This window comes from Oncorhynchus masou, chromosome 15 (genome assembly GCF_036934945.1).
Source record: "Oncorhynchus masou masou isolate Uvic2021 chromosome 15, UVic_Omas_1.1, whole genome shotgun sequence".
NCBI lineage: Eukaryota > Metazoa > Chordata > Actinopteri > Salmoniformes > Salmonidae > Oncorhynchus > Oncorhynchus masou.
In genome coordinates, this window is record NC_088226.1 from 31173813 (window position 1) to 31187176 (window position 13364).

The following is a 13364-nucleotide window of genomic DNA, read 5'->3' on the forward strand; positions in this document are numbered from 1 at the left end:
TTGGTTTCAACAGTTTTCAATATTTCCCCTGATTTGGGAAATATACCTATATAACATATTAGGTTTATGACATGTGACACAACATAGATGCATGTTAAATTTCATAATAATCTCAATTGAATAACATTATTTATATGCACTGTAAGGTTATTAGGATTGCACCTTGCTGTTTTCATCTTCGACGGATATTGTTAAGACAGTTTGACTGCAGAGCTCAAGGATTTATTAACATGGATCCCTGCTATCAGGGTGTAACAAACACTTGACCTGATTTTATTCATATGGGCAATGACATACTGATATTTTGGACAAACCCGGGATGTGTGTGTGTGTGCGTGTGTGTGTTCGTGCTCGTGCGTGCGTCTCAACGTTGGCTCGTGAGCTCTCATTAACCGTTTGTTTGAGAGGGTTTGGTGGAGGGAGAGGAATATATATATATATAAATATCTTCTCGCCAAGCGGTAGGTTTGTTTTAATTGACACTCACTAGGACTACGAGAAACAAGGAACAACCCCCATCTACCGGCAGAATCTCTGCTATCCTCTCCTCCTCCTCTCCTTTCCTCTCTTCTACAGGCCCGCAACCTTCTCAACACAAGGTTGGTTTCTATACCAGGACAGCGCATTATCAGCCTGAAGGTAACCTCAACTTTCACCTGAATTACACATTTTCACACAATTATTCGATGTGCTAAACATTATATTCACATGGTTGCTATTTTCCGAGGTGCGTGTACTAAAGTTGTGCGTGTGTGTAAGCTATAAGACGTTGCATTAATAATGACGGATATAGTGAGCCATATAACTGAGCTTTGAGAAAGCCTATGTTGACGGATTGGCGATATTTCTTTCATTCACAAGGAAACAAAAGTCAGCATTGAGCCGCCCGTGGAATAGTTAAAATATAGCTGTCTTATCTGTCATTGTTCCGAATACGGTATGTTCGTGGTAAACATTTTGTTTGAAAGAAATCAAGGTTGAAATTGAGAAGAAGCTGCACAGTACAGTGAACTGCATGATTCTCAGCAAAGCCGCAGCAAAATAGTGAAAAGGCACGAGAGGGAAAACGGACTAAAAAGGAATTCATAGTAGCCTAAATGTGTTGCCAATTCTCAAATGTCATGATAAATAGTCTTCTGGAGCCACCAAATAATAGTAAAATAAGGAGGAATTATGACAGGAATGTAAATACTTTTGTTGGCTCATATATTTAATTTGATGTATATTATTCTTCACGAGACAAAACCCCGGCATGGTTAAGACAATGCAGAGATGAATTCAACGAAAAATATAAAAGCCAACTCGTTTAAAGACCAATACATTATTTTCGTAAATGGATAATTATATGTGTCGGAGTCATCGTTATTGGCATTAGGCTCTAAATTGCATCAGCAGTGGGCATTTCTTTTAAACATCATATAGGGGACAATTACGCATTTATATAGTCTAAAGAAGAACCTGCTATAGGCCTATAGACTTGTGAAATAGGCTTAGCTATAAACTAAGAGGGGATAACGTTAAATATCGATCTAAGTTTAAAAAACGAAATGGGTTGTTTTCCATTTCAGAGATGAACACTGGGAGAGCTCGTGGATGCACTGACGCATTTTAATCCTTTTTCACTTGGATGAAATGTCATTGCTGGAGGCCAGGGAGACACATGCATCTAGGGGCTATGTAACATTTCCTATTCCTTCTGAAGAGGCACAATGAAATAATAATAATAACATGGCTAATTTTATTTTCTCAAATAAATAAGTAACAACAGCTATAGCCTACATTTTGTATAAGCGTTTTTAAATGAATGACAAGGAAAGGTATCACCCTCACACTTCTGCGTGTTCTATGCTCTCTTGGGACCGCATAATAAACACTTCAAGTAAATGTCACACTGAACTGCACGTTTCCCGTTTTTAGGTTTTCTTTGTCCAAGTGAAATTAATCCTGAGTGCCTTTTTTTTACTTCAGTGGAATGAAACTGACAGAGCGCGAATTAACTCCGCTGTTGCTATATAGCACATCCACCTCCTTTAAAGTTTAGACATTTACGCGCCGTGTTATCTAGGGGGGCCCAATTAAACACACGACTTCTGATCCCCGCGACAAAATGGACATGTAACAGGTCTTAAAATGATTGGCGTTGGCGTGAGGAAGCGCACCTGCAACTTCATGGAGCTTTGGGAAGTCTAATGGTCCAGACTGTAAGGAGAGTTATCTTTTGTCCTCTGACACAAAACCTTAAAATCTCCCAGACGTGTTTTATTGTCTGTCAGGTCTCGGCCGGGAACTTAGGCACAAAACGATACACACATTCGTTATAGATAATAGAAATTACTTCTTCAACCACATGCTATACAAACAATAAAAATATTTTATGGAATTCAATATCTTGGATTAAGGTGCACAATTTAAATTTACAAAGAAACTAACCGATTTAGCAAATATCATGGGTGTGTGTTGTCACACATTGGAGAGAGAAGTCTGTCTGTCAGTGTAAAGTGATAGTTTGAGTACAGAATGTTTAATTGGAGAGACGAGGGACATGCTAATGAGTCAGTGGCGGATAATTAGTTTACGTTGATTTTAGGTTACTGTTTAATTAAGAGAGCATTGATCTGGCTTTAAAAGCAGTAATTAGGGCCTACGTTACTTACACAGAATGCAGCCTACCACTGTCACTTCAACACATGCAGCTATATAACTCGACAATTCATATAAGCTAATGTCTTCTTAATTGGGATAGGCCTAACGTCTTTTGTTGGTTATCAGAAAAAGAGAAAAGGGCCTGGCATTTGTCCGTTTTAGAATGGGCCTATTTATTTGCCATGCACTCTTTGAGGCATATTTATCGTATATAGGTCTAAAATGATTTCGCAGGCCTACTTGTGTTTTGTAGGCTAAATTGGACATATGTTGGCTATGACACACACACATAACATGTATTCTATAGTATTAATTAATCAGAATCAGGGTAAATTGAACCTTTTTACCAATACAACTAATATTTTCAAAATTCAATCTAAAATGTTCAACTTCCTTTTTAAAAATATAAACATGTTATAGCCTTACTTAGTTATTAGGCATACACAACACGCTCACAGGTAAATGAGTATCACATTTAAAAATGCACGGCGGCAAAAAATACATGACAAGGAAAGGTATCACCCTCACACGACTGTTTCACTTAAGACGTGCTTTACCAATGGACGTTTCACATAAAGTTATCGAATCAAATTCAGCAAGTGAGGCTACTGAAACTCCATATTACAGTTTATATAGATTAAAATTCGTTCAAATTACAATTCAATATCCACGGTTTATCCTTCTAATTCAATCACACCAAGAGATTATGCAAATTGCACTAAACCGTATCGTGTCACTGCGATTTAGACTCCACTAATGTCTTCCGATAACTAAAACCTATAGAAAAGAAAAGTAATGAAAATGTCAATAACCAAAGTGTCTCTCTCCACGCTCTCGCAGCCAACATGCACCGCGGGTTAGAGGGGAGAGTGACAGCTCTTTGTTGGTGAATAGAAATCAGTGGCATAGAGAGAGGGAACGACTCCTCCTACCAAATTATCAAAACTGGGCAGGCTTTTGCTCTCTTCACAAATAGGACACGGCTCTCCAACTCAGGCAGTCCCAATCTGACCTTCAAGCACACGGAACCCTATAACGTGAGATCGGCGCGGGACTGTCGAGAGAAAAACACCTAATCTAAACTTCTGCAATTTTAACCGTCCATCACCACCATTATCATCTGTGCATAAACTGGCCACCGCCGGATCAGCTGGACTATACTTATTTTTTTTTTACAAAACATTCAGGGGAGAGGAAATAATTTCTTCCTGCCTTGATTTCTCCCCGTCCCTCATCTATCCACCACTTGCAGGGGAGGTGAGCTGAGCTGAGTGTGTCTCTTGTTTGTTTGTTTGTTTGTGTGTGTGTGTTTGTGTGTGTGCCTGTTTAACAGTCTAACAGCAGAGCCAGTCGGATGCTCTGAGCCAACGGGACGCAGAGCTGTATATGGAAGTTGTGGGCTGCAAGGCAGAAGCAAGCAGTTGCACATTGCGTCGTTCAGGAGCGGGAGCCATGCTGTTCCACGGGATCTCCGGTGACCACATCCAAGGCATCATGGAGGAGATGGAGAGGAGATCCAAAACCGACTCGCGCCTTACCAAGGGCGTGCAGCTCAACGGAAGGGAATCGGTAAGAAAAATTAACTAAATGCAATGTTTTCTTTTCTTGTTCTGACATCCATGAAGATTACCATTTACATCCAAATGGGCATAACTGTTTAAATGCAAGGAAATGCTTTATGAAGCTGTAGTTGGGCTAAGATAGCTGCAAGAAATAATCACTCGAAAGAAAATGTTGGGTTTAATATTGCGTTTACAGGTTCCTATATGGACAAAAAAAACATTTTTTAAAGAACATGTATGTGTGTGGAAATGTTCGTATGTAATACAAATACATTCAGTTATCAACTAAACTAAGTGACAGTGCATAAAGTAAAAGTGACAATTATTACTCACATTTTGCCAAATTGTTACACAATTTATATTTTGAGCAAATAACAAATTGCTGTTATTGTTTATTTATATAATATATAGGCCTAATTAAACAGGTATTACATAGATAATAGTTTGGAAATTATTATCATCTCTACATAATAATTTATTGTTATTATTATTATTATTAATTGTTGTTCTTTTGGCAGTAATGCTAAGTTATAGACGTGTGAAAGTAGGAGGACATAGCGCACCAGGCTGTCGATACAGCTTATTTTAAATGTGCAATGAAGCGCAATTAATTATTCTTTGTCATTGTAATACATGTATGTATACAGGCTCCATTTGTTAGATAAATTGAATGCAGTTACTCCCTAAACACAACCGGCCCTGCATGTTGACACATTTTCAGCTCCGCAGGAATTTCTTGGGATTGGCTTTAAAACCGAACTGTCATATATAGGCTACTTAAGAAAGTTTAACGATCGTTGTACTATTGATTTATTTTTAAGAAAATGGTGCATTGCTCATATTAGGCTAATATGTAATTTTTCAGATATGTCACAGTTTTATCACACACAAGCCAAACCCCACATGGGAAGTATAGTCCTCACCACATGCGCAGGATGTGAGCCATGCATTTCCACATGTATTAATATTCCCCTCCTCTTCCAGACCATGCCTTCGATGGGACCGGAGAAGCCCGCGTTGTGTGCTGGCTGTGGAGGCAAAATCTCGGATAGATATTACCTACTCGCTGTGGATAAACAGTGGCACCTGCGGTGCCTCAAATGCTGTGAATGTAAACAACATTTGGAGTCAGAACTCACGTGTTTTGCCAAGGATGGCAGCATCTACTGCAAGGAGGATTACTACAGGTAAGAAAGCATACAGTTATGATTGGTTGTTTTTCTATAGGCCGAGTGAAATGATTGATTTTAATATTCGACGATTGAACACATGCTCTCTCTCCCTCCCTCACTCTCTTGTGTGTTTGGCATTAGGCCTGTCATACAAACTATTGTTAATGTCTGAAACGATAGATCTATATACACAAACACAGGCCACAGAACATTTGAAATAGGCTATAGGATAAATGTACGCACATAAGGCGTATTGGTTCGATCAGCTATAGCTGAGTCATACAGGGAAGGCCCCGTATAATGAATCTACTACATCGAAATATAAATAGCTGTTAATAGCCAACCAGCCTAAATATCAGAGGCAATCTGTCGTCTCTTGGCAATGCTGCAAATGCGATATGTTATTATAGGCCTGCGGATGGAGGTTATGACATTACATGCAAACTGCTGAATAAAAACACAGTAAGAACAATGAGTTGTATTTTATGTAGCCACTCGCGGTGTGTGTTTGTGTTCCATTTTTTCAATCCTGTTTTGAGTGTTTTAGACGTGTTATGTCTGGGCGTGTTTTTAAAGAATTGTGTCCTTGTTTCAGAAGGTTCTCAGTGCAGAGGTGTGCGCGCTGCCACCTCGGGATATCGGCATCGGAGATGGTAATGCGTGCACGGGACTCGGTGTACCATCTGAGCTGCTTCACGTGCACCACATGCAACAAGACCCTGACCACCGGCGACCACTTCGGCATGAAGGACAGCCTGGTGTACTGCCGGGTCCACTTCGAGACCATAGCCCAGGGAGAGTACCCACACCCCGGCCTCAACTACTCCGAGCTGGCGGCTAAAGGCGGAGGTCTGGCGCTGCCTTACTTCAATGGCACTGGGACAGCTCAGAAGGGAAGGCCTCGCAAGAGGAAGAGCCCCGCCATGGGCATAGACATCGCCAGCTACAACTCAGGTGAGTTGACGGAGAGGAGTTGCTGGTCGAGAAGTTGTACGCACAGAAGGCTATTGCGCTGTTTGAAAATAACGTTACGGTGGGGATGTTTTGATTGAGGCCTATAACCTGTTAGGCTACATGCTAACTAACAAACCCATGACGAGCGCTGGTGAACTGAGTAGAAAAGATAATGTCGAATATGGAGATTTCATAAATTATTTGGCTTGATCCGTGTTTAAGGGCATAGGCCTCATCTCTGTAGTCCTACACCAAAAGCATTTTTAACCAAAAAAAGGGGGACACGAAAGAGAACAATTAGCCATTCCACACCTTGGAAGATGCCTACTTTGAATGTGTGCTCTGTTCATGAAGTAGCGTATTTGCATTTCTCCTCTTTAGGCTAAATTGCATGCTGTCAGAATGATCAAAAATGTACCCCCAGTTAACCATTAGTTTTACTTTTATAGCCTAATTATGGCTCTCATTAGGTAATCGAATTTGTAAAATAGGTACACACATGAACTTGAACCAGTGACCTAAGCACGTGCAGGGGGTAAAAGTAATTTGGGCTCAACTATTTAAAATGTCGCCTTTCTTGGGGGAAATTGCCTCCTCGTTATACATTACAGGTAATTTTACAATTAAAAACTGGCATTGAAAACGTGAATGTTATAATCTAACCAACCCCGCGGCGTTTCTTTTGTAGTCGCTTTTTACAATTAGTGTCCGGTTGAGAAAGTTTGTCACTGTGTGCCAAATTTGTTCTGTTCTCCATGCATGGAGAGGAATAAGGGTAATCTGCGTGTTAAATAATTGTTCTGCCTTAATTGAAGGTGATGTAGTAGGAATCCCTGGCTTCCAACCACTGAATCATACTCGGAAGGTCTGCACAGTTCTCAGAAACAGAGTGAGTGAGATGGAGCGGGATACAAAAAAACTAAACAAACAAGCAACAACATTACATCCTCTCCAGTATCTAACGTTATTTAAAAAAAAATTGAATTGTTTTCATGCGATAATTTTGTTATGTCCTCTAATATGGTCTATCCCAAGCCTAATATGTTATGTTTATTGGACTACAGTATTTTGCTTTAATAACGACAAGGGTGGTGGTAATGGTTCATTTCTCAAGACTATTTCATTTCAGAAACATGCCCATATGCCCCCTTAATTTGTTTTCTGTTTTGTATTTATGTTCAGCTGTAGATGTTGTGCTCTTTCCATATTTAAAACACTTTTGGTTGCAAAAATTGAATTTAGCTCTGAATTAAATCCTGCTTTGGTCCATAGCCCTCCAAAAAATTCCATTAGGTATAATCAGAAATTGCCTGTCTTTCACAGTCAGTTTCGAGCAAAAATGTTGATATTGTCTATATCCGGTTTAATGTTTAGGTTCCATCGACTCTATATGCCTATAGCCTACGTCTTTAGATAATTATTCCATGCGGTCAGTCCCATGTCGACCTTGCAGTTGGAATACCGACTCAGCATGTTTTGTTAGCGACCCCTGGTGGGTAGTTGTAGAAATAAAGGCACTCAGCAAGCAATCATAGCTGAGGAAAATGGGATACCCAAGATTTAAAGATGTAGCTGTGATTTTATTGCAGTGCTTTTAAGATGCTTGTCTAACATGAATTAAGAAGCATATTTGACATCTGAAAATAAGTGTTTTAAGTTACACATTTCTGATGAAATATGAGTAGTAGTCTTGGACTATGGCCAAGATCCATTTGAAAAATACATAGATTCTGTAGCCCAGAGATATTTAATCCTAGGTTTTTCTGTGTTCATGTTTAGTTCTGTATCAACTAAACGTTGAGATTAGGTCTGTGAAACCAGTATTAAAGTCTGTCATTTGAACTGTGTTTTGCATTTGCAGGGGGGGACATATCAAGATAGGTGTCTTGAATATATTAACAGCCTACTATAGCCTTTGCTCTCTATTATTAGTCAGATATTTAGAGATGACCACTTTAGCTAATAGGCCTATAGTAGAATGAGTAAAGTCTGTTATGGGAATATGCATGTCTGCTGGATGTGTTGAAAATAATTGTCTTTTGATCATGACATGACAATCAATTATTTTAAATAACTTTCAATAGACAGGACAGAATATTAGTATGGTGCATATTGGAAGTAGAGATTACATTTCAATGACAATACATTATTGCTTTCTTATAGCACAGAGGAGTAGAAATGCTAGCTTGACCAAATTGAGGACTGATCAACTCCTACTGTAGATATGGATCTGCTTTACATACTTTCGAAGGGGCTTGTGTCCGTTACATTTTGAATAACTTATGTTTGATTCAATTAATGATTTAATTCAATCTTTACTGAAAATGATGGCCATTTTACGCCTTTAATTCCTCTTCAATGGAATCATCATAACCTTATCCTAACCCTGATCGGATGTGCTGTCTTTCTATAACTAACAACCTTGATTTTGGGAGTGCTGTCTATGTTGACAACTCAGGATTATATGTACGAGGACCAACAACACCCCACTTTTTGTTTGAAGAATTATACTGCAGTGCACACTTTACGACAGTATATCTGTTCTAACTTTGCACCCCCTCCGTCTCCTCCTCTTGGTCAGGTTGTAATGAGAACGATGGAGACCACCTGGACCGTGACCAGGCCTACCCTCCCTCCCAGAAGACCAAGCGCATGCGCACCTCCTTCAAGCACCACCAGCTCCGCACCATGAAGTCCTACTTTGCTATCAACCACAACCCCGACGCCAAGGACCTCAAACAGCTTGCCCAGAAGACAGGCCTCACCAAAAGAGTTCTACAGGTAAGCAGTAGCCATCGCCCTCATTTCTGACCTATGACCTAGTATGACATCATCCCTCTATATCCCCCAGTCCATTGTCTGTTCTCACATTTGACCATCAGTTCCATTCAAGTCCATTGAAATCATGTTTTTTTTATACAATTATTTTCATTGGTTTTCTACCGATGTTGTTAGGCACCAGCTTCCTTGATGTACTGTATGAAGGAGATGTATGGTATTTGTAGTGTTTAGGGTTTCTAGACATATAATTCATCCACGTATCACTCCCAATCTCCCTGGGTCAGTGGTGGGAAGAGTAATTTAAGAGAGAGTGCACAAGTCTGTAAGGATCTTTTACAAAATAAAAATACTCTTTCAGCTGGTCATTTCTCATTTGGTTTCTACTCCCTGAGCCCAAAATAATGGCGTCAAAAACAGTTTGTAGGTATTGTTCTTTACTCTTTCTACTCTACGGGGAGAGTCAGGTAGTGGACAACACTGTGATGTCATAACCATTGCATTTTATTAGAAAGAAAGGAGACAAAGAAAATAAGTTAATAAATTAGACATAAAGTAAAAGCCATTGGATTGGATTTGCAGGTATGGTTCCAAAACGCAAGAGCCAAATTCAGAAGGAACGTTTTGCGACAGGAGAATGGTAATGACAAGGCCGACGGCACGTCACTCCCGCCGCCCTCGTCCGACAGCGGCGCTCTGACGCCCCCCTCCAGTGCGGCCACACTAACAGACCTGACCAATCCCTCTATCACTGTAGTGACCTCCGTCACATCTAGTTTGGACAGCCATGATTCGGGGAGCCCCTCACAGACTACCTTGACAAACCTTTTCTAGCAAGCTCTACAACTCTAAGCTCTTAACTCATTTATGTTTTTTTCCATAATTTGCATTTACATTTTTTTAAACACCTTTAAAGAAAACAGAGACAGTTCTGTGGATACAGGAAGTACTGTACTGTACCCAACAAAAAAGCAACAAGATCAACAAGAACAACTACAGCAACATTTAAACAGGAGGAAATTATGTTGATGTGTAGCATTTGCAACCGCTTGGCAGCTGTTTGTAGTCAACATATTTAGTGATTGGTTTTGTGTAGAGGACATTTTGAATCTGGACGGCATTGAACAATTATGAACAGGGTTCAACAATCTTGGACTGTGCCCAAATGGAACTATTTAAAATGGGAAAAGTATATTATTTTTACTTTATTTTATTTCATTTGGTCATTTGATTAAGTCTAAATTTATCCATCCCTGATAATTAATGTATTATTTACTGATCAATTAATTTAAAATCATTAATATTTTGCTCTAGAAATGAGTATGTTAGCACTATCCTATTTAAGACATATTTAGATATTTTGTTTTTTCAAAATCAAAATACATTCGCAGAATAAGTTGTAAAATGTAATATAATTCAGAGTTATCCTGGACCTAACAAAACATTGGATTATTTTATGGATTAGTAATTCTAATCTCTAAATTGCACTGTATACATTACAAGAACCCGGACAATTACAACTCAAATGCCAGGTGGCTGCTGTGACCTCAACATGCATTTTGTCTTGACACACCTCAACTGTGACAAAAATCTATAACAACGGAACAAATCTATAGATATGTACAGTGGTAACTGTCAAAGATGTAATGCAGTAACATTGATATTAGAAAGAATTCCACAATAGAAATCAGTGAGTGAAATTCTGGATTGGGACACAGTTGAATCGGCACTGTTTGAAAGGATTGTTTCCATGACAGTGCACTTTTTCTAATCTGCTGGCCTAATTTTACATACCAACACACAAATGGATTTAAAAAAATAGTTTATCCGGATTCAACGTGCCCGTAGAATTACTGTTAAGTAAAATACTGCCCATCATTTTGCTCAGGGTAAAGAAGGGTTGATAAAAAAGGGAAAAGGGAGGAGGTTAAAAAGTGAGGGATGACAATGTGGCAGATTAGAGGCGTAGAGCTGACAGAAACTTTACAATGACCTCAGAAAACTAGAGATAGAAGACATGCAGCCAGTGGGACAAATAAATCATCCTCCATGTTCACGTTAGGCCATATTTATACTTTCTTTACGATCACTTGCCACTGAACAGACCAAAAACATGTTTCCCTCTCAATGAATTAAGAGAAAGAAAGAGAAGCAGTCCTTCTGCAGGGTTCTAACATTTTAAATGAGTATTTTGTTGTCTTCTGGGCCAGCTGTTTAAGGTCGTTGGCGTTGGGGTTGTGGTTGATAGCAAAGCAGGACTACATAGTGCGGATTAAGAGAAAGAAAGAGAAGGAGTTCTTGCTGCTGGGTTAAAAACATTTTATTGTAATTGTCACTATTTGTTCTATTGTAGAACAAAGCGTTATTCTCAATCTACTTGATGAAGTAGATGCCTAACTCAGTTCTACTATGTGCCTTATGATATAACTTGGAAGAAAGTTTGTGAACTTCAGGATTATATGTGTTGTTTGTTAACTGATTCACATACTTGTGACGCCTCACTAGTTTTGTACTTGTTTTACATCTTATTTCTGAAGATCTTTTTATGGTGTATCCTGTTAAAAGGGGGCAGCGATGTCATAGAAAGCGTTTGTGCACTCTTTCAGATATAGTTGGTTAATCCAAGAATCTTATAAATTGATTTTCGTGTTAATAGTTCAGTACAGTAAGTGTTCTATCAAGATTGTCCATGTTTCCCTGTTTCTTGATAAAGATGGTGTATAGAAACTATTTCCCCTTAAATATTTATGGACCAAACGGTTGTTATATATCTTATTAAATTTGTGTGAATAAAAATACTTTGCTTTAAATGAGTTTTTTATTTTTCATTACACTTGCCATTTTTGTGTTGTTCCTTAGATACTGTTTTATTTTTTACTCACATCAAATGAAAAAGCATTCAATGATTGATTGACCAATTCAAAACAAGCGTTCCACATTTTTACTCTTATTTTAATTTACTATTTTATGGTGTTTACAGTTTTAAAGTAATGCCCCATGGATTTGCACCTAAACCAAGTCGTCAAAAAATTCTGAAAATTGCTTTTTAATGCATGAATGTGGCTATAACTTTTTAAAATTGAAAAAGGAACGCTGCAAAGCACACATTGATTGATATATCTATGTAGAGCTAAAGTGAAGAGTAAATGCAGACCCATAAAGCCAGGTTGCTCTGTAGTTAATATATTGTTACTCTATGATTTCTTTCAGGGAGAACAAATCTTGGGGCATTACAGCCAAACTTCCCGGCGTTTGAAAATTCCCTAAAGTATTAAGAGAAGGGGAATTCCTCACCATTGAAGACAAAGACAATATTAGGATAAGACCATAGAATAGAGAGAAAAAAAATTAACAAAAACATGTTTTAGTCCAAAACAACAAAATAAATATTTTAAACGTTTTTCTTGAACGTTTGAATCCAACTACAGAGCATAATAGTGTGTGATTACTGATATCCTTATGAAAAAAAGACTTGACTGCTCTTTGTATTGGAATGCCAATCACACACAGTGAAATAAAGTTGTATAGTAACATAGTTGTATATAGCAGAGCAGCCTGGCAGCACAGGAGATACAATGGGATTAAAAGACAGCAGACCTTAAACAACACTACAGGACACGAACACACACAGACACACACCTACTCCCCTCCCTTACCCCACACACTCCTAACCCCACCCTCTACAGAATCGGCTTACTCTATGAAAAAAGTTATTTTGTCACAAATGTAATTTTGTAAACACATGGCCTCCTTGAAACTGGCGAGCATGACGGCCATCAAACGGGCTGATGAAGAGGACTGCAGAATTGGCGCTTTGCGATCTGCCTTCACTAAGGAAAAGAGGAAGTAACAAAAAAAGTTGAAAAAGATTCCCATTTTGCATGCACCTCATCTTGATAACATTATCCTTGAGATGTATTTTATTATTTTGTTTGATGCGTTGTATTTGTATCACTCATTGTCAGCTGTGAAATAAACCATGTGAAAATCCTGTCCCTGATCATGCCCACATATTTTATGGTGGAAAATGAAATGTCATTGTGAGGACATGGATTGTAATGCTTGAAACCTATTTATGCATGTACATGACATTCAGCTAACCAAGGACAATATGAACAATACAATTATTATCTGATTTCAATATTGTGGTTATTCTTAGGTTCTTGGTTACTATGCAGCGTTACTTTCAATTACACAACCAGCCCATGTAATTCCTAAGTGTGTGATTACTGATAACACTGTAGATTACATTAAT

General features: G+C 38.6%; 1 protein-coding gene across 4 annotated transcripts; it reads left to right on the forward strand.

Annotated features, from left to right (window-relative positions):
* Positions 1-535: 535 nt before the first annotated feature.
* Positions 536-13102, forward strand: LOC135556147 (LIM/homeobox protein Lhx9). Of its 4 annotated transcripts, none has more exons than XM_064989099.1 (6): positions 536-639; positions 3896-4212; positions 5190-5392; positions 5973-6331; positions 8913-9112; positions 9692-11919. In XM_064989099.1, exons 2-6 carry the CDS (start codon positions 4030-4032, stop codon positions 9941-9943), a joined length of 1197 nt encoding a protein of 398 aa, XP_064845171.1. In that variant the 5' UTR covers positions 536-639; positions 3896-4029; the 3' UTR covers positions 9944-11919. The 4 variants fall into 4 exon arrangements, with proteins under 4 accessions (XP_064845171.1, XP_064845172.1, XP_064845174.1 ...); XM_064989100.1 differs by having other exon boundaries at positions 3977-4212; XM_064989102.1 differs by lacking the exons at positions 536-639; positions 9692-11919 and adding an exon at positions 12320-13102 and having other exon boundaries at positions 3630-4212.
* The last annotated feature ends 262 nt before the right edge of the window (positions 13103-13364 follow it).